General features: G+C 40.7%; 2 protein-coding genes across 2 annotated transcripts in view; one reads left to right on the top strand and one right to left on the bottom strand.

Annotated features, from left to right (window-relative positions):
• Positions 1 to 8,072, bottom strand: part of LOC111875486 — an 11,590-nt gene extending 3,518 nt beyond the window's left edge. Inside the window, exons 1-5 of the mRNA XM_023871780.2 lie at positions 7,937 to 8,072; positions 7,322 to 7,562; positions 4,472 to 4,601; positions 3,485 to 3,620; positions 3,108 to 3,167 (exon numbers count right to left, since the gene is read on the bottom strand). Of these exons, the coding sequence (XP_023727548.1) occupies positions 3,108 to 3,167; positions 3,485 to 3,620; positions 4,472 to 4,601; positions 7,322 to 7,562; positions 7,937 to 7,963 (594 nt within the window). The 5' untranslated portion in view covers positions 7,964 to 8,072. The remainder of the gene's footprint in view (positions 1 to 3,107; positions 3,168 to 3,484; positions 3,621 to 4,471; positions 4,602 to 7,321; positions 7,563 to 7,936) is intronic.
• Positions 8,073 to 10,430: 2,358 nt separating this feature from the next.
• LOC111875496 overlaps positions 10,431 to 20,677 on the top strand; it is a 38,564-nt gene continuing 28,317 nt past the window's right edge. The window contains exons 1-3 of the mRNA XM_023871793.1: positions 10,431 to 10,531; positions 13,200 to 13,303; positions 19,964 to 20,140. Of these exons, the coding sequence (XP_023727561.1) occupies positions 10,522 to 10,531; positions 13,200 to 13,303; positions 19,964 to 20,140 (291 nt within the window). The 5' untranslated portion in view covers positions 10,431 to 10,521. The remainder of the gene's footprint in view (positions 10,532 to 13,199; positions 13,304 to 19,963; positions 20,141 to 20,677) is intronic.

Below are 20,677 nucleotides of genomic sequence, written 5' to 3'. Positions count from 1 at the left end.
GTTTATGGATGTAAATAAATTATGAATTGTTGGGGGGGGGGGAAAACGTGTGCGAATTACAAACTTACTTACTTACTCATGGAGCTGAGCCCTTCTGGAGGAGCCACCAATTCTGCAGCTACTCAAGAATTTCCCAGCATTTTATGGAACCCAATTCACAGAATTTCACATTACTGTTAATTAATCAACCATAATATTAAGACCCAAGTAAGACATGACACAAACTCCATCCTCTCACTGCAATTGTCTTTTCTGGATGATGCTTATAGGACATAATGTTCAGCAGAATGTATTAAGATACAAAAAATGCTCAGTCTTTATATATTTTTGTACAGTTCAGTTCGTTATTAGTGATTACGGACAGGAACTATAATCCATCTGCTATAGCAATGGAAGTGTGTCATTCTCAGATAGCAATGTAGATGGTTTCTGGCCAACGGGTGAAACGGTCGACTGCCGTGAGGCAGTATGTGTAGCCTCCTCGTCGTTGCTAAGCAATGACGCTTGCGTTGTCACACTTGCTTGAATGTGGGCAGTTCCCACAATGTTTTTAACATAACTTCCAGTATTCATTCATTAGTGGCAAATTCAAGTATAAAACTTTTCCTCCATAAGGTTGCCTACACAAGGTATGATGTACCCTGGTTTGAAAAATAGATGGACTTTAAAAATTGAGAATAAACTGTAATCAGGCATGTTGCTATTACAGTAGNGGGACACCCTGTATAGTATGCTCACACAATAAGAATAAGAAGAAGGTACAAAATATGATGTGCTGCAAAGAAAAAATATAGCATTTGCTCACATGTGTTTATGTAATTTGAAGTCAGCTATAGTAAGCTGCTATGCTGATTACAAGCTGTATGTACTGCATGAATAACACAGTGACAGACATTGTTTCATCATGAAGTTATCTAACAAGGTTATGAAGTATAAATAAATGTGACGGAAAGAGAAACCTGCAATTCCTAGTTTCTTTTCACCAAATTATTGCCTTGAATGTATGATTTCGTGCTTTGTCACTAAACGCTGACAGATGTATTATACTGTCACGTGTATCAGTGACTATAGTCAGGGTTTGGATTGGTAATTGGATTTGCTGAACACTTAGTAAAAAAAAGTAAAGCTATCCCTGTACCAGGCCATGAAGGACCATAGGGTTGTGAGATGTTGAGGGTCCCACACTATCTAGACAATCGGCTCAGATGGCGGTAAGATTGTCAGCCTTAAGCGCCGGCCGCGCTTTACTCCCCAGGAAAATTATTTAATTAATTCCTGGTACTCATTTCCGTTAGAGGCTGAGTAAACCCTAGGGCTTAGTGCAGCTGGAAGGATTAGGTCAACTGAAAAAAATCCAATGACCTCATCGGGACTTGAACCCACGACCTTCCGGCTTGTAGCATAGCCCCTCAACCAACTACACTACCGCGTGCCCCGCTGAACACTTAACTACAAGTAATTATAGCGCTATCAATAATTCACACACTCTGCAGTTCAATACAGTTCACATTTAAGTCTACTCGGTCTGCTGTGGCCATTTTTCTGTAGTGACTTCTAATGGTGAACATTCCCCTTACTCTGAGGTCTTGAACTGTCCCTGGCCTCAGCTACAATCACTCTTGACTGACTAAGTCACTCACCGATCAACTCCACTTCACTGACTAACTCCTACTTTGTCCTGTTTATAGCATCCTGCCATGGACAGCCTAGAAAACACCACTCCTCTGTTGCAATGCAATTGGCATCATGATATAATGTTCGTGTCTGTTGGTGGCGCAATTACCTAGCAACGGCTGTTGTACAGTTTTTTATTTTGCATTGTTGCCTACGAAGAGGTCCACATGCCACATTGATCCCTCCTTACAGTTATTCAACCTGCATGGCTTACAGACATACCAACATTTCTTCTTTTCCAAGGACTGTGCTTGTGACATCTGTGATCAGCCTCACCTTCCTTGCCTGTGGCTCAGTTCTCACAGTGATTAATCTCTAACTGCTCTCACTGCTCCCTCCTTCAGGTTGCCCGTCCCAAGCGGTTCCCTGATAAGTTGCCAGTTGGTCCAGGTGTACCACCATCATCCTTCTTTTCCAAGGGCTGTGCTTTGGATGTCTCTTCATTTGTTTTGGAGGGGGCTAATCCCTCCATAATGTCCAGGCACTCATTTTCTGCAGCCCAATGGAAAACTCAACTGCGTGCTTTGTGACCTCCAGTCTGATGTTTGTCCAAGAGCCTCATAAATGTCTCTTTGCTCCCCAGACATAGCTTGTTTCAGGCTTTGGTCCCTTATGCCACTGCTGAATTTTGACTGTGTCTGTCATCACTTCTCAAAAGTTTGCCCTTTAGGGAATTCTTGTACAACAAAGTCGTTGGTCAACTTTCTCCATTGTCTCTTCTCGACTGTCCATCCTCCAGGGGCTCCTCTTGCAAAACTGTCTCTGCCTGGTCCCTGACAGTCATGTCCCTTATGCCATGCAGCAACGGCACAGCAGGTCGTGGCCAACTTATTCCAGGACCCACCATCACCCTGGGTTTGTTTCTTCGGCTGTCACCCATGCCTTTTGGCTAGATGCTGGTCCCCATATCGGTCCTCCAGTGCTCCAATAGTTTCCTCTTCCTTAGGGACTTCCTGATGTTCCACTACTGCCTCAGACTTTCTTGATTCGCCTCCAAACCAGCTTATACTTTTTCAAAATCTGTCTTATTTTGGCTTCCTTCTATTCCTGGCCGGTCTCTAGATTCACCTCCATCTTTCCTAGACAGGCCTTCCTGGTGATGTCATCTTTCCTTCAAAGACCTCTATCCTGGCCTTCACATTTTCTTGGCAGGTCATTCTCTTTTCGCCAAACCTTCATTTCTTTTAGCCAGGCATCCATCTTCTCTTGGATGGATTTCATTTCCACTTGGTCTGTCTTTTATCTCTTTCTGCTGGTCTTACTTTCTTTCATCAGGTGTTCTAACCTGGCTTTCATTTCCTTTAGGTTGGAGGCCATTTTTTCTTGCACTCATGAGAGTTACATGCAAACAAAACATTTAGAAAGATCTCTAAAAATATTCTTTGTAACAAACCATAAGAAACAAAACTGAGAAGGATAAACAATTCACTCACTTGAAGGAAATCCACCAGGTCAGTGCTGTCATCTGGGAAGAGCTGTTCTATCATGTCATTCTGGAATTAAATAAATACACATAAGTGATTTAATATGATATTTACCTTTCCTGCATCAGCTAGAGGGATTATTTATCATCAAATAGGCAATAAGGTTGATTACTTCAGGACTTAATAATTTCTAAACAAATGGTGTGAGTCTTTTTCTCACACTATACATTTCACCAGCCACATCATTAATATTACTGATGACAAGGAGTTAGTGTATCTCATTAATATGGTTCTAATGAAGAAAATCATCAAAAAAATAAAATATGATACTTATGTTATAAAGCTCAAAAGTTCCATGAATTGTAGACACATTCTATCATACTAACCAACTCTCTCCTGTGTTTATTGAATTCCACTGAGAGGTTCTTTTGTACTGGCACCAATGAATCCATCTTATGAACTTCTGGGGTTTTCTGTCTCTCCTCATACATTTCTTTCAAATCTTTAATCTTCTCTTCTAAACTGCACAAAGGAGATACATAAATCATGAGATTGGTGGGAAAGCAAGAATGAGAGAGACCGCTAGCAAGACCAACACATAGGTGGGCGGATAATAATAAAAAGGATCTTAGAGATAGGCTGGAGCAGTATGGACTGGATTGTTCTGGCTCAGGATAAGGACCAGTGGAGGGCTCTTGTGAATATGGTAATGAACTTTCAGGTTCCATAAAACGTTGGGAAGTTCTTGAGTAGCTGCACAACTGGCAGCTTCTCAAGAAGGGGTCAGCTCCATGAAGTTAGTTACTATGTAACTATGATTAACCATAACTCCATAAATGTCATGAATGAGATAAATACTGATATAACATTTTCCACTCAGTCATGTAATTACTGCTTGAACTTTAGTCACTTCCTCCTGGAACACCTGTATATTACTTCTAAATTTAATTTCTATAATAAACCAAGAAAGATGACTCAAGTGTAATGCTACAAGCTGATTTCAGGAGATTCTCGATTTGAATCTTGGTTGGGACACCAGCCACTTTGACTGAGATTTTCTGTGGTTTTCCTCAGTCTCTCCAGGCAAATAAAAGGATAGTACCTCAAAGTAGGCCATTACTGCTTCCTTCAACATCCATTCCAAATCATTATTTGTCATATTATTCTATGCTCTGCAGTCTGGGCAAATAACATGAGCAAGTACACTACGAATGAAAAAATCAGTTCTTTATAATGACAATGAAATAAAAATAATAAAAATAACTGAACTGTCTTGTATGTTATTAGGAATATTTTAAGAAGCATGCAACATTATTTTAAAATACTGGCATTACAGAAATTTAGATTTAGTCGCAGTAAAACTGTAACCTTACTCTGCAAGCTGCTTTTTGTCTTCAGCAAGTTGCTTCTCACACACACCTAACAAAGTTCTCAAGTCTAGAACTTCTTTCTTCAAACTTTCCATTACATCCAACTGTACATGTGCAGAGAAACGTGTCCATTCTGTAACACATTATTTAATGATAAAGAATTGTTTTAGTTTATTCATCACATGTTCTTTCATGAGTCTCAACACAGTTCCTTGTCATAATTTAGTATCTTCTTGGGGTGTATTTCATAATGAAGGCATCACCCTTTGTCTATTCATACTGACATGATGACAAAATAGTTTAATAAGAGAAGCCGTCTGCTGCTAGGTAATGGCTCGATAAACATGTATCCATGGCAATGGATACACACACAATAGAAGAGATTGTTGGGAACAATGTTTTCTATGTGGTCCGTGCCAAGGCTATATAACTAGAGTACACAGATAGACTGCACTAGTGATACATACAACACATGAAAACTATGACAGTTGCAATAGATTGCAACGGCGGCATTCTGATCATGAGATAGAAACAAAATATTGACGTGCATGGAAGCACAGTTAACAAGAATACAGTACAGTGGTCTCCCCAAAAGAAAAGAAATTACCTGATGATGGCCCATATGGCCGAAACATGTCGTAAACTGGAAGAAATATATGACTAAAGACATTTTAGAAAACTGGATAATCACTTTTAATGTACAGAATATGCTTCTAATGTCCTATTGACATGTAATGATTTTAACAACATCAAAAAGTATTGAAATGCATTTTTAGTGTGAAACATATTCCTAATGTCTTTTAAATTGTTGCATTATTGACACATACTTTGATAGTAAGGATGATGCTCAATGCAACATGATGTTAAAATATAATATATAACTAAAGCACTGTGCCTGTTCAGAATCAAACCCCTGTGGAGGCGGGGGCCGAATACCTCCACCGTGACCCTGCAAGTCATAGGAGGCAATGAAAAGGGAAGTCTCAAATCTGAGACAGTAAAATATGGTCATGAGTTCCAAGGGACTCAGACCCAAGAAAGACTGCGCTGGCAAGGGCCAGCAGCATATACAAAGGACAGACCCATCCTCTTGTCAGAGAGGGTGCCCCACAAAAAACAAGACGTTCTTGTCCAATCTTTCTTTCGATGTTAATGTATATTATATGCCATAGCATTTACCATTTGAATGCGTTTTCTAAATGCAAACTGTACAGGATTTTATTTAAAAGTAGTTTTTTAGTATACCAAAATTTCATTTCATTTTTATTCATGTTATTTGGAATTTGTTGATTGTTTTAAGGTCTCTAATTTTACTGTGTGGGTTTACTGTCATTTTAGTTAGTGCATATTCTGGTGTTAAGTTCTCTGCTAAGCACTTCTTATTAAAATATATATTAGTATTGCAATCCAATAGTTTAAGCTTTGTGTTCATGTATTTATATATGCTGCTTGCTTGACTAGCATTTTTTCACCACTAGTAACAACTTGTGAATCATTACAAATTATGGAGTTACATGAATACTTCCTTTAACTTAGGACACCTATATTCTGTAGGATTATACATCATTCATAAATACACAACTTTTTGTTATCTTTATGTACAATGTAAAATGATAACATGCTAACCACACAAATCTAATTTAAAGACATAAAAATCTGGCATGGTGATAAAACACAATATCTACAAATTTTGTACCAGTATATGAAACCTTATTTTTCTGTTAACCTTTAAAGTTACAAACATGGATACTGCAAAGCTTGATGTTATGCTTGGCAACGTTCAAGTAAGGCTGATTTGTTCTGGTGACAATCACGTATAAAAGTAAAGCACTAAAATTTGATTCGTATTCTACAATCCTCTCCATAGTGATGTAAGCATTTAAAGTAAAGTTATAGGCTGCACCCGGGTCTGGTCAAGTGGGATTTGTGGTGGACAAAGTGGCGCTGGGGCAGGTTTTCTCCGAGTACTTCGGTTTCCTCTGCCAATCTTCATTCCACCAATTGTTCCACAATCACCCTCACCTATCATCTGGGGCTGGTATAATAGGCCAGAAGTGGCCGCAGTACAAGGGACTTAGTCCCACCCCAATAGCAATAAAAAAAGTCATAATACATTCTTCCTGGAACTTCTTGTCAACAAAATTAATACATGTTTGGGGTTATTTTATATGCAGATTATGAACACAAAACCTCTCTTTATTTTATCAACACTTAAGATGGTTTATATTTCCCAGTCACTCAGGTGGCCAGAAACTTCCCTACTTTTAATGGATCCCAAAGGATCATTACTGAGGGCACAAAAGCCTGCCTGTGGACTCCATCTCAAGTCATTTGAATCTAATCTAAAACCTCTCATTCAANATTCTTCCTGGAACTTCTTGTCAACAAAATTTATACATGTTTGGGGTTATTTTATATGCAGATTATGAACACAAAACCTCTCTTTATTTTATCAACACTTAAGATGGTTTATATTTCCCAGTCACTCAGGTGGCCAGAAACTTCCCTACTTTTAATGGATCCCAAAGGATCATTACTGAGGGCACAAAAGCCTGCCCGTGGACTCCATCTCAAGTCATTTGAATCTAATCTGAAACCTCTCATTCAAGATATATTTTAATATTAATCCCCCCCCCCCAGCATAGCATAGGTGTAAAAAGTGGTACACCTGTTATGGAAATACTGAATATTAGAACCTCCAACACCTACTACAGTGCAAATACAACACTGTATGTGAGATTATTGAATTTTTGGATTTTGCTCATTGTCCAATATCCTAAAGAACCAGTAATCCTGAGTGTTATACACCACCACCCTTTAGAAGCTACAAATAATGTAACATACATTATATACCTTGTGGATGCAAAGTTCTTAACTGTTGTGACAAGCAACTCAGCAGCTGAGTTTTGTATTTCAGAAGATGCTGAAGATCTCCTGTCACTGGGGGTACAGGGTTATTGTCTCCTAAGGAATGATACTTATCAATAACAACAGAGAGCCTCCTAAGTTTGTCTGTCAAATATGCATGGACTTCACTAAGTCCAAATTCATTTCCCTCTCCAAATGCAATTCTAGGCTCTGTACTTCTGGATGTCTGAAATTGATTTAAAATGTACCATTAGAATACTTATTCCTGTTGCAGCAATGCAGTGTTATGATTGCACACCACAAAGATGAACTCAGATTATTCACAGGTAAGTAGCTAAAAACAAATACAGAGACTGAACCCACAAAAACTGGCTACGCTTATTTGGTGTATGTCTACATTCTGGTTATATAAGCAACTGCATTGCTGGTGCTTAAAGGGTTTAACGTGAATTCAACTTCATAGTCTGTTTTTACTGTCTACATATTACATAAATTAAACATTTCATTATTCACTAACCATTTAACGTCATATAAGCTGATAATGTCCAAGAAATGAATCATTTCAATATATCAGTGTATGAAGTTACGAATGTATCTCACCTGTGATTCACTTCCTTCTGATTCCATAATTCAGTATCTACTTAGCTCCTGAATTCGGATTAGACCACATGCAAAGCAAAAATACGTTACCGCCAATTCAACAAATACACCACAGAAAATAAACGTTCTGAACACGCACGGATTACTCATAAACCAAGCGTACCACAACTCCCTCGAGAAGAAATATCCCTGCGGCTGTTGCTACTCACAGATTAGTGACGACATTTTTGGTCAAATGGCATCACTTTCAGAGCCACAAAATTAATCAGAGAGGGCGGTCTGTCTGAGGAACCTTCGTGAAATCCCAAGAGATGGAACCTTCGCGTGCGGAAATATTAGGGCGAGGGCAAGCCAAGAAGAATGGCAACCGCAACGCAACTACAATTTCCGAGAATCGTTATCAAGCTGAGTTGAACACTTTGATTGGAGCAGCGTAAATTGAGGAAACTGCAGTTGCTTTGCGGTTGCAAGTTTCCTTGGTGTGCCCTTGCCCTTAATGCACAGTTATTGAAACTGTGGGTCGAGTGTCAAGAATTATTTAAATTATTGTTGAATCTATGTGCAATTTCGGAAAATCAGTATGACAGTAGGATTTAATATAGATGCCTTTGGAAAATGTAGCTGCAGCTGGCGAAATATTTCATGAAGATTTTCTTGACTGTACAGAAATTTTAGGTTTAGAGGTGTTGCACAGCTATTTAAATTTCGGTTATCATCTTACAGCCTGATTGGGATCTTCTATAGTGAGCAAAACTGAATTTTTCACTAACCGGCAGAGACATGGATTGGGCATAAATTTGTGTATTATTTTCGGGGCCGCGGTGTCCTGAAGTCTGACAATTCACACCTTAAGGAGACAAAATCTCTAAGAAAGAGACGAGACGTTCAGCACCATATTCAACTTCCAGTTTCTATGGCTGAGTCTCATGAGCATCCAGCTGTCCTTACCCTCATTCGTTTTTGACAAAGTGTTTATAGCAAATTTGGGAAATTAAATTAAATTTGCATAGGTATACAACTTAAAAATCTCATTTATTTCTGCAATATACTCGTATGTTTATAGAAACTTCTGCATAAAAATAGCATAAGTGTCATAGGCCTATAATATATTTGACACAAAATGGCGACTGAAATGTCTGAGGATCTAAGGAATGGGATCATCAGGTTCAACACAGCGTAGAAGTAATGGCAAGGAGAGAAAAACATTCCTCCAGTATGAATGAAATGTATTTGTAACACTGTATACCTATTTTGCTTTATAATTGAATTTTATAAATTAATAATTTATTAATTATTTTAGCCTGATGAGACTGATGAGAACAGCATTTTGTCTGTGCGAGTGTCTGTGTTTGTCCACCAATTTAATATTTGAAACAATTAACTTATTTTCACGAAATTTATTATGAAAATTATGCAATTATAGTCTACAAAAACGTCTTGCATTTTACTACCTAATAATCACTAATAGCAACATGGCTGAGTCTCATATCCAGTAACAGAGCAGGAAACTGCATCAAGTATGAATTCACAGGCCTACTCAGACCATTGCAGAAGCACTGGAGTTAATGAAATATAGTTCCCCTAAAAGGAATTGCAGACCACATTTTGCCATAAAGAAGGTGTAAGCACCCAGTATGCTAGCGCAGCTGTGTCGCCCTAGATTCTAGAGCCTAGACTTTCATTGACTTCCACGAAGCAAATTTCAGCCCGTAATTCTACGGGCTGGACGACCGGGGATCGAATCCCAACAGAGACGGAGACTTTTCTGAAGACTGCTGTCTTCTCGGATATAATGTAGTATAGTCTATTAGTAAACCAGGGACTTTTCGGAAGTTCAAACTGTCTTCATCTTCAGGGTCAGTAAGAAACATGCCAGAAGCAAGCTGCAAGCAGATTGTCAGCTTGACGCTCCGATCCCTTTACCTCCTGGAAGAGAACCCTTATGTTATGTGGTTAGGAGGCTGGGTGGGCCCTACAGCCGATCTGGACCATGTGAAGTAGAGAAAATATTTTGCCCCAGGTGGGAATTGAACCCTGACTCCTCGGCCCCTAGACCAGACTGAGCTAACCCGGTGGCCGATGAAGCTGAAAACTTATTTCCTTCTTTTGTCGGAGTAAGAATTCATGGAACTATACCTCCAGTCCTCCATACGTCTTAGCGTGATGCTTAATTAAGCACTTCATATTCGGGAGATGTACGGTTCGAATTTCAACCGGGAAATCGCCTATCCTGAGGGTTCTCGTGATATTCCTCAGTCACTCCAGGCAGATGCCTGATTTAGGTTAAGACTGTTTCCTTCCAAATCTCTTCCAACCCACACTTCATCTCACCTCCTATCACTCGACACTGCGCAGTTTAGCTGCTCACAGCGTAGTAAAATAAACCAGAAAAGAAGAAATAAAAACTGCGCGGAAGAACCCATTTAAATGGTGGTGTAATCGTGAAAAGTAAGATCGTTTGTCCATGACCACGCAAAGCCCAAGGCCACAGAATGACGCACGGGGATTCCCAGCGGTGGGCGAGCAGATGAAACATATGCGTGCCGTGCAAACCTGCTCATTCTAGAAACAAAGAACAACACGAGATGTGGTCGGGTGAGTACTATTTCGAGCAAGTATTATTGTTTATCTCTTCGCCTTGTTCCTACAAATACCGGGAACATAACTCCTGGGCGCACAAAGGGAATATATATATATATATATATAGGTTGTGTTAGTCCGTCATCTGCATGTCCATTATGTTTTATTCCCGAAACTACTGAAAGGATTTCAGTGAAATCTGGTACTGGGATTCCTAAGCGAAATGTCGGGTGGACTTAATTTTTGTAACCTTACAGATCTCAAATAACAGGCATCTTATAAAATGAGTACATAATACGAAATAAGAATTTACATTCTAAAAGTTCCATTTGATTTTTTTTAATATTGTGAGGCCCTGTACATTGTTTCTTTTTTAATTCGCTTAGTGGGGGGTGGAGTCCAACTGGGTCCACTCGGCACGGCGGCCACTGATTGGCCTATTGTAGCCTGCCCCGGGTGATTATGATGATGGAGAATTTGGTGGAATGAAGATTGGCAGGGGAAACCGAAGTACTCGGAGAAAACCCGCCCCAGCGCCGCTTTGTCCACCACAAATCCCACTTGACCAGACCGGGGATCGAACCCGGGCAGCCGCGGTGGGAAGCCAGTGATTAACCTCTTGAGCTATGACGCGGCCTATGTACATTGTTAGATATGGTTAGTGACTGACTCTGTGTTTGCTTTAAATCGTTACCGGCGTTTCCATAGAACTATGTAAGCTTTATATACTTGCATAGGTGGCATTGTTAATTTCCGACCCTGTGACATCTCAAAAGAATACAGTCCTTGAAATTAGGAAAGGCCTGTGGTTTTGACGGCATTCTAAATGAATATCTGCGGCATCTTCCCCGAAGACCTCTTGTGCATTTAACACATTTATTCAATCACTGCCTTCGACATGGTCACTTCCCGGCAGCTTGAAAGGAGGCAAAAATCGAAACGTTGCCGAAACCCGGCAAAGACCCAAAATTTTACCAATATTTACGTCCGATCAGCCTCTTGCCCACTACGGGCAAAGTATTTGAGAAGCTTACTTTAACAACAACAACAAAAAAGAAACACACAGAGGAAAGGAACTTACTGAAAGCAAGTCAGTTTGGCTTTTGAGCAGATGGCAGTACGACAATATGAGGCTGGCGGATCACGTCACCCCAATTTCAGTAATAATATGTCGACTGCTGCTGTATATTGAGAATGTCTTTGACACAACATGACACACTGGTCTGCTATATGAATTGTCAGAATTCGTATTTTCTGAGAGCTCCATTAAGCTAATTGCTCATTTTCTCACTGAGAGGAAATTTTATGTCTTGGTAGAATGCAATTTTTTTTACGCCAAGAAAAATAATGGCAGGGATTCCTCAAGGTTCCGTCCTTGCCCCAATATTGTACAGTCTATACATACCTGGAACTCTTGCTCTGTTCGCGGAAGATACCTGTATTTACGAGACAAATAAACACTATCGTTGTGTTCTATCCAAACTGCAACGCGGCCTCACTGCAGTGAATTCGTGGCACGAGCACCGGAATATAGAGATCAATGAAGGGAAAACTCAGGCGAACTATTTCTTCAGAATACTTAAGAGTCCTTGACGATGTCATACAACTAAACGGACGAGATATTCCCTTTGTAAATAATGTAACATATTCTGGTGTCGACTTCGAGAGGAGGATGGCTTTGCGCACGCACGTAAGGAATTATTTTCTGTTCAAAAATACAGTTTAAGTGCAAATATTAAACTTTCTCTTTATAAACTTCTGATTAGGTTAGTTATGACTTGTGAGTGTTCCATCTGGGTCTATGCAGCGGACGCTTGCCTCTTGAAATTGCAGCGCCTGCAGAACGGAGCACTCAGGGTTACTGGAAATCTTCACAGGTGCCCACCAATTGCACGTGGTTTTCAAAATTCCTTACGTGTATAACCATACAGCTAAATTATGCAGGTCACAGAAGTAAATCTAAACCATGTAAATCCAAACGTAACTGCTATGGGAAAGGAGAAGCCAGGCATAAGAAGCCTAAACCTGGCGGCGGTCAGGCCTACGACCATTCAGCTAACTGCAGTTTCAAAGTAGTTACATACGTTAATGCATAACCGGTTGCACCAGCCTCCACTGACAGAAATCCTCTGTATGTTTTGTATAAGTATTACTTCGTATAATGAAATGACAGAGGTTGCACAGAGTCCACGGATATTCTCGCGCTGAAACTACGGCGCAACAAACGTAGCACCTACATCGACCCCTCCTTCGTCGAAGAGGTGGCCCCATTTCGAAACACGTACATGGCAAGGAGAGAATAGAAATCTTTGTAACGGATCTCGAGGAGACTGGAGCCAGGAATGGCTGTGCTGTAGAAGGCCGAGCGACCGACGTCTTTCAGGCAGTTGTAAGGTGAAGACATACTTGGGGCCAAGGGTAAGTAGTGAGAACATGCTGAGATCCATTACCAGGCGCCTCCTGATGAAGCCACAGAAGCCTCAGTGATTTGTAGAACGTGAATTACCGATAGCTTTATAATTACCTGTCGTTAAGATTAATAAGTGGTCAGTAAATTCAACAACGAATCAAAACCCCGTGTCTAGTAACTGAACACGTTACAATATATGTATATTCGCCAGGTATGTACTTGTTTCAGATACAAAAGTATGACAATAACTTCTCCAATATTTGTTTGTTGCAGAAACTCTGTGTTTAATACTCGGCGCGCTGTGCCTCTCGTACTCTCAGGATGTCAACACACAAATTGCCTACGCAAATGACATCTTTTCAATGGAGCTCTTCAAGGTAATTGAGGACCACGTATATTACACTGAACGTAAGTTAAAAAACGCATACGTGAGGGTTGTTAAGAGTCTTCAGTACGTTAGCGGAGTGTGGTATGAACACGGCCAATTCATTCACAAAGATTTAATGACCTTTATTTACGAATCAAATGATATGAGATGATGGTTATGTAGTCTACAGATAGAATCGAATACGATAATTTTAATGTAATATATGTTACTTGCCTTCGAGAATTTAAAACAAGCTTTAGCGCCTGGAATAACATGCTAGGGGTGGATATACAGTATTTAATTCTAGAATACGAGTATGAAGACACTTCAGAAAAACATCCTTTGAAACGAAAATAACGAAGGTGTTCTTGACAGATCTGAAATGCTGTGTGAAGCGCTTTTCATGGCCAACATGCCGTCATTGAAATTGGAGAGGTAAGGAGTGCGGTCTCCTGAGTTATAACACTTGACATCCCGCATGAATCCGCTGGTTTCTCTTTTCGTTTACTATTGAGCCCTGAGGACGGAGGCGATATGTTCCTCCGAAACGTCGGACCTTCTCCGAAATACAAGACGTTACAATCCTGAAGAGCGTACTCTTCATACTCACCGCTGTGAGAACTTTAAATCTAGCGAGGAGAGACAAACTTCCATGTATCCTAGACTACAGAGAGATTCGTGTATATAATGTAATTACATAATATTGGAATTAAATAAGAGTTTAAAATACACACAAATGAGACAAATGTGGCATGCCGAAGCTCTACACTAATACGATCAAAACTGTTTTCAAGATATAATTTATATAAATATTTGGAATATATAGTGTGACATCAACCATAAAATATAAATATTTAATCAGATGCGTGGTAATCTAAGCTAGTTAAAGTGTAGCTGCGCAGTCAAACAAAAAAGAATAAATAAATATATTGTAACGTGTTTGCAATCCAGAAGAGTAACTTCTATGGAAACGCTAGAACAGACCGTTACATAGGAAGTAACAATAGCGGCACTGTAATCCCAACAGTGAGCCGTGGTGTAGAGAACATCGAATCTCCACGGTTACGACGAATACGCGAAGCGTTCCCACAGAGACAACGCAATAACAATGGGTCATTGCGTAGGAATCGCGGAACCAACAAAGCAACGTTTCCACTGCTATAACAGAGGGTTCATTTGCATAGCAGCGGCCGAGGGGATGAATAGCCCAGCTTCGGCGAGAAGCAGTCAGTCTTTGTCCAGCCGTCGAAGAAGAGTGTCTTAGAACATCCGCCAGAGAAGAGAGTCTAGTGTTGCCGAGATATTGTAAGCAGTATTTGTAACACTGCAAGTGGTAACAATTGTAAAGCGTGTGATTGTGTATGCGTGAAGAACAATAAAGGCTCTTCGGAATTTGAGACCTACGTGAATTTATTTGTAGCGTGACACACCAAACACGCTACAATATTTTGGTAGTAATCCCAAAGCGCTCAATGCTCCCGATAGATGCTGCATTATTGAAAAGAAATCCTTACTTTGTAATCAGGCAAGTGATGGGCCAGAGATGAAACCTTCAATTTAAAGATCGAAGATATGTTACCGTAATGCCTGGTCAGGAGTATCACACACTCCAGGAGGAGGTGATTTTTGTGGATCATTTGATGAAGTTTTCAGTATCTCAGATTATGAGCCTATAGCGTTATATGGTAGGATGATGAGTGAATAAGTTGAAAAAGAAATGCGAAAAAAAGCGGCCGTGACATAGTTGATACACTATTCGGAATTTTCCTGCAGAACTGAGAAAAAGTACAAAAAATCCTGACAGGATATACGGTGTCCCGCCAGAGATTCGAACTGGTCACTTTACAGACAGAAGTCATAAGAGTTGCAGCTTGAGACAACTTTCCCGACGGGAGGGAGGGATAGGTAATCATGGAGCAATGGTGGAATGAAGATTAGTGGGGAAAACCGAATAAATTTAGAGAAAATTCTGTTCCAGTGTCACTACTTCCGACACGAATCTGAGAAGAAAGCACACGGGTTTGGATATGTAGGTCAGCGGCGAGAAGCCATATATAGCGCCAGCTGGGCAATTAGGTCTTCTTCTGATATAAAAATCTTTCGTTTCTCCAATTTTCATCTCTCCTTTATTCCTGGTCTGGTATCTAAGTGACAATAACATTTTATGCTGCATAAAGAGATCTACGTTCACTGCAGTTCCATCGCTTGAAAAGCATCTAATACATAAAAAGACCAATATGCAGCCCCACGGTTGTAAATAATAGAGAATTTATTGAAGGGAAAATTTTGCATTTGTGTTAATAAGGGCCTCATAATAAATAATCATTTTCATTACTTGAGTGCACTTGATTTTAAGGGAACTGCGGACGAAAATCGGGTGCCTTCGCTAGGTTATACGTGCTCTTCGACCAGAATAAATCTCTGAAGTTTCATTCATTCATTTTCAATCATCAATGTCTCTACAGGCTTTTGTTGGGCCCCGGCTTCTTCTTCAGTTTCGTAATCATTTTTACACAGACGGTAGGACTTCTTGGACGAGTGATCAACTCGTCGCAAGGCCCTACCTACACAGGACAACACAAACAGAATAAATGCACACACAGACATCTATGGCTTTGAGTCGGATTCGAACCCACGATCCCAGCGTTGCAGCGAGAGAAGACAGTTCACGTCTTAGACCGGCCGGCCACTGTGATGGGCCATTAGCGATGTTTGGGAAACATTAATGCAAGTGATGCTTCAGTTAGGACGCGCTTCTTTGCAAAGTGTTGACATCACGCCGTATGTTCACATGCTTCAGTCCAGAAATTAGTAAATGAATTTGGAGTAAACTGATGTTCGGGCTCATTTTATTTTGTTTTGTATCTGTGAAATAGGCCTATAACTTCTCATGAAGTTCAGGCCGATCTTACTCGATTTCTACAGATGCTTACGAAGAAATGAGACGTGAGCATATGTAAGCATATATATACACATACATACGTATTTCATTAGCATATGCAACTGTTATTTTTTGTGGGTTACCAAATGAAGCTTTCAGTAGTTACACTACAAATTCTCAAATGGGAGGATGAGAGAAGAAAGAGGTCTTGGGTTAACAGAGGCACTATCCTCGCATTTCCCTGGAGGGACCTAGAAGAACCACGAAAACACCTCCGTCAGTATAAGCGGTGTCTCGGTCGAGGCTCGAACCGAGGATTTCCCTAACATGATTCTAGATCAACACCGCTACGCAAACCCGCTCCGTGCAACAATTATACGAAACATTTTCGATATGAGAAATTGAGCAACGCTAGCTTGTGACAACGCGAAGCTGATATGCAGTGCAATTAACGCAATAAGAGCATGATTGTGTCTGGCACAAATGAACAGCAAGGTCATCACAACATGCAAATTAGGAAGTAACGCCTCTGAATAACCTATACGCCCTTGAAGTGCGACTTTCCGCCCCAGTTCATGTAGTCTGATTGACACACGGTCGCATGGGTATGTGTGTAGCTAGTTACGTGACAATGCAATCTCGTTACTTCACACTGTACATACATAAAATCAACAGCAAGGAAACATAAAATAATAAGCACACAAACCCAAAATGAAGGGAACACGAAATTAAACCACTGTCATACATTAATTAAAACTACCTGCATTTGGTGGTCTATATTTAAAGAAAAACGAGAAGTTAATTGTTTAACTAACTGAGTCAAAAGGAATTCCATTTGAGAAGGTGATAGTTACTCAGATGGTCAAGAAATTCCCTGCGTATATGAGACCCGAACGCGTATTTCCCTGTTGAAAATAGCTCACTAATTAACTAAGTAACCAAATTGAATTAACTCGTAAATGAACATTCCATTTTTAGAGATCCACTTAAATATTACCCTCCCCTGCTTGTCTCTCAAACGATTTGGTACTTTAAAGTTTCCCATTAAAATAATTCTTGGTCTTCATCACTTTATTTATCACCTTCCACTACATGTCCTGCCCCCATCTTATTTTTTTTATTGCTAGTGGGGTGGGACTAAGTCCCTTGTACGGCGGCCACTGATTGGCCTATTGTACCAGCTCCAGATGATAGGTGAGGGTGATTGTGGAGCAATTGGTGGAATGAAGATTGGCAGGGGAAACCGAAGTACTCGGAGAAAACCTGCCCCAGCGCCACTTTGTCGACCACAAATCCCACTTGACCAGACCCCGGGATCGAACCCGGACCAGTGACTAACCGCTTGAGCTATGGCGCTGCCCCCATCTTCCTCCATTTTAAGTTGGTTATTTAATGATACTGTCAGTACACTGTCGGTTCCTCGGTTGGATAACATTCTAACAGCAGAAATAATAAAGTTCGTCCTTATTTAATGTTATCCATCTATGCTGTTACTTGCCTTGTCTTAGAAGCATACATATGTAGTTCCGGAACACTGTTCTCAGGCTTCGACAGTTTAAGTGAGAGACGGACCTTCACACACAACTAAGGGGAAAATATATATTTAAATTTCAAGTTTTATTGCCCTGAAGTATGCATGTCACACACTGTGTACGCAATAGCCTCTATGTAGGTTTTAAAGGTACCAAAACCCTGAACTCGAAGTGACACGAACAGACAGTAAAACCACTTGAACACTAGTCGAAGTGATAACATTTCTGGCTGGTGTAAATGTCGTTGTGAAATCGAACGATGCGGGTAGTGGGGCAGTGTCAAACAAACCAAGAATATACGTACTTTGGATTACTGAATATCTTGATTTTGTCCGTCGTCTAATATTTCCAAAGAATATATTCGTAACGTTTCGGAAACCGGATGTGCCTCCGTCTTCAGGTGGGAAAGTGGAGAGGCACTACTCATCTGGGTCAGTTAGGAAGAGCTAATACCAGTTAGCGCCGACCACAGTGGCTGCGCGGTCCAAGGCATGACATGTCTTCGCCCGCTCGAACGCTGGAATCGTGGCTTCGAATCCCACTCAAGGCATGGATGTTAGTCTACGTTTATGTTAGGTAGCGGTTTTGGACAGGCTGATCCCAGTTCCAGTGAGTCCTACCGACTGTGTAAAATTAAGAAACTGAAGTGAAACGAAGCGTTTCACGGATGCCCTCTGCTCCAAAGGGAGTCACAGGAATGAGATGGGTAGAATACAAGTTACGGGATCAGTGATGTTCTCACCTGTCGTGACGGTGTCAGGCGTTAGGTTCCAGTTGTACTTCTCCCAGACAATACACTTGAAAGTTGTTCCCTTGAGGCTGGATTTCAGGTGAGAAGGAAAAACCAGAAGAGAGTATTAAAACGCAAAAAGAGAGACAAAAATTAATATTTCGGAAGATAAATTAATATATAACAGAGTAAAATGGCGTGGGCATGTTCTGAGAATGAAAGAAAATATAATCCCCCCCCCCAAATGTTGCTGAACATGGAATTAAAACCCCCATAAGTCCCGGCGAAATTAAGATTTCCGCAGAGGCCGCGCCATAGCTCAAGCGGTTAATCGCTGGCTTCCCACCGCGGTGGCCCGGGTTCGATCCCGGGTCTGCTCAAGTGGGATTTGTGGTAGAAAAAGTGGCGCTGGGCCGGGTTTTCTCCGAGTACTTCGGTTTCCTCTGCCAATCTTCATTCCACCAAATTCTCCATTATCATAATCACCCGGGGTAGGTACAATAGGCCAACCAGTGGCCGCTGTGCCGAGTGGACCCAGCTGGACTCCACCCCACATGATGTCTACAGCAGACACAAGGAAGGAGTACATGGGAAGGAATTCAGGAGTAGAGACTTAAGACAGGGACAGAGGAAGGGCCTGTGTTGCTGAACAACCCTCTTACAATCAAAAGAAGGAGAAGTACGGCTGGACCTGGCCTAATTTCCAAATATATATTTCTTGAATACAGTCATCTGCCAAATGAGATAGCCTCTTCGGGGAATAAATTTGTAAATTAATTCGCACTGGAATCTGTTCTTGTCCGAATCAATACAACTCGTCTTCCTGAGAAATCACTTTAAAGCCACACTCATATCTCCTTCTTTGTGTTCCAAGCGGCTCCTTTCCGAAAGTTTTATCTAAATATTGGATGTATTTCTTGTTTCGTCTGTCCTAATTCACTTAGTGGGGGGTGGAGTCCGACTGGGTCCACTCGGCACGGCGGCCACTGATTGGACTATTGTAGCCTGCCCCGGGTGATTATGGTTATGGAGAATTTGGTGCAATGAAGATTGACAGGGGAGACCGAAGTACTTGGAGAAAACCTGCCCCAGCGCCACTTTGTCTACCACCAATCCCACTTGTCCTGACCCGAGAACGAACCCGGGCCGCCGCGGTGGGAAGCCAGCGACTGACCGCTTGAGCTATGGTGCGGCCTTTCTTCTGTCCTAACTGCATATTAGTACAACGTAACATCATTGACTTGACTATCAGGTGACATGTAAGCCTAAAAATTATGAAGTCCTGGTTGCGTCTTAAGGGACTTATATTTTTAATTTTTCATTAAGAATATGCGTGAAGTACTCTGTAAATAATTTTTATATTTTGCTAAACTGTGGCAATTACAACCAATGCGATAATCTAACTTTAAAAATCAATTAATTCTTGAGAAGGACGCTTCATCCACTGTTTTAGCTGTAACAGCATTTTAGTTCGCCCAGTTTCTGATAAATTTACATTTCACACGTAAAAATGTAAAATGTACGCAGGCGGCGCTGAAAGATGATGCAGAGAACGTGGTGATTTCTCCTGTGAGTGTGTCCACTTTGTTGGCCCTCGTTCAGCAGGGGTCAGGCGGCAGCACGGAGACTCAGCTGGAGGAGGTGTTGCATCTCGACCCTGAGCAGTCTAGAGATGGATACAGTCATCTCACGAGAAATCTCAAGGTAACATGACGGAGTGCGTACTAAAGAAATGACCGACTTATTCTGACAACTTAAAATTAGTATGTTTAAAATATATCATTTAGAGCAAATAAAACGCTCTGGAGAAAATAAATGTTCAGAATCTTTAACCATCTCTTTCCCCTAAGGCATTTCGTAGACTGTAAATGGTACAGTCTGAGCATACTTTTATTAAAGTTCTCTGAGTAATTTGGTCAGTATCAGTCACAAGAACTATACAGCGTATTCTTACATATAACTCCTTTCAAACATCTTTTTGAGGCTACCAACAGGAACAGATTGCAGGCTTAAAAATGAGGGATGTTACTGAGTGCCGGATAATACAGTATAAGAATTTTGCCATATATAAATAAAGTCATTACTGGACATTTTAATAGAAATTTTATAAACATTTACTATTAACTAGAAGGTGCTGTAACTTAGTTGGTTGAGGCAATATGCTATAAGCCGAAAGGTCGTGGGATCGAATCCAGATGAGGTCATTGGATTTTTTCAATTTACCTAATCCTTCCAGCCGCA

The sequence above is a fragment of the Cryptotermes secundus genome, unplaced genomic scaffold (genome assembly GCF_002891405.2).
Source record: "Cryptotermes secundus unplaced genomic scaffold, Csec_1.0 scaffold358, whole genome shotgun sequence".
In the NCBI taxonomy this organism is placed as follows: domain Eukaryota; kingdom Metazoa; phylum Arthropoda; class Insecta; order Blattodea; family Kalotermitidae; genus Cryptotermes; species Cryptotermes secundus.
This window is presented reverse-complemented; position numbering and strand designations above follow the sequence as displayed.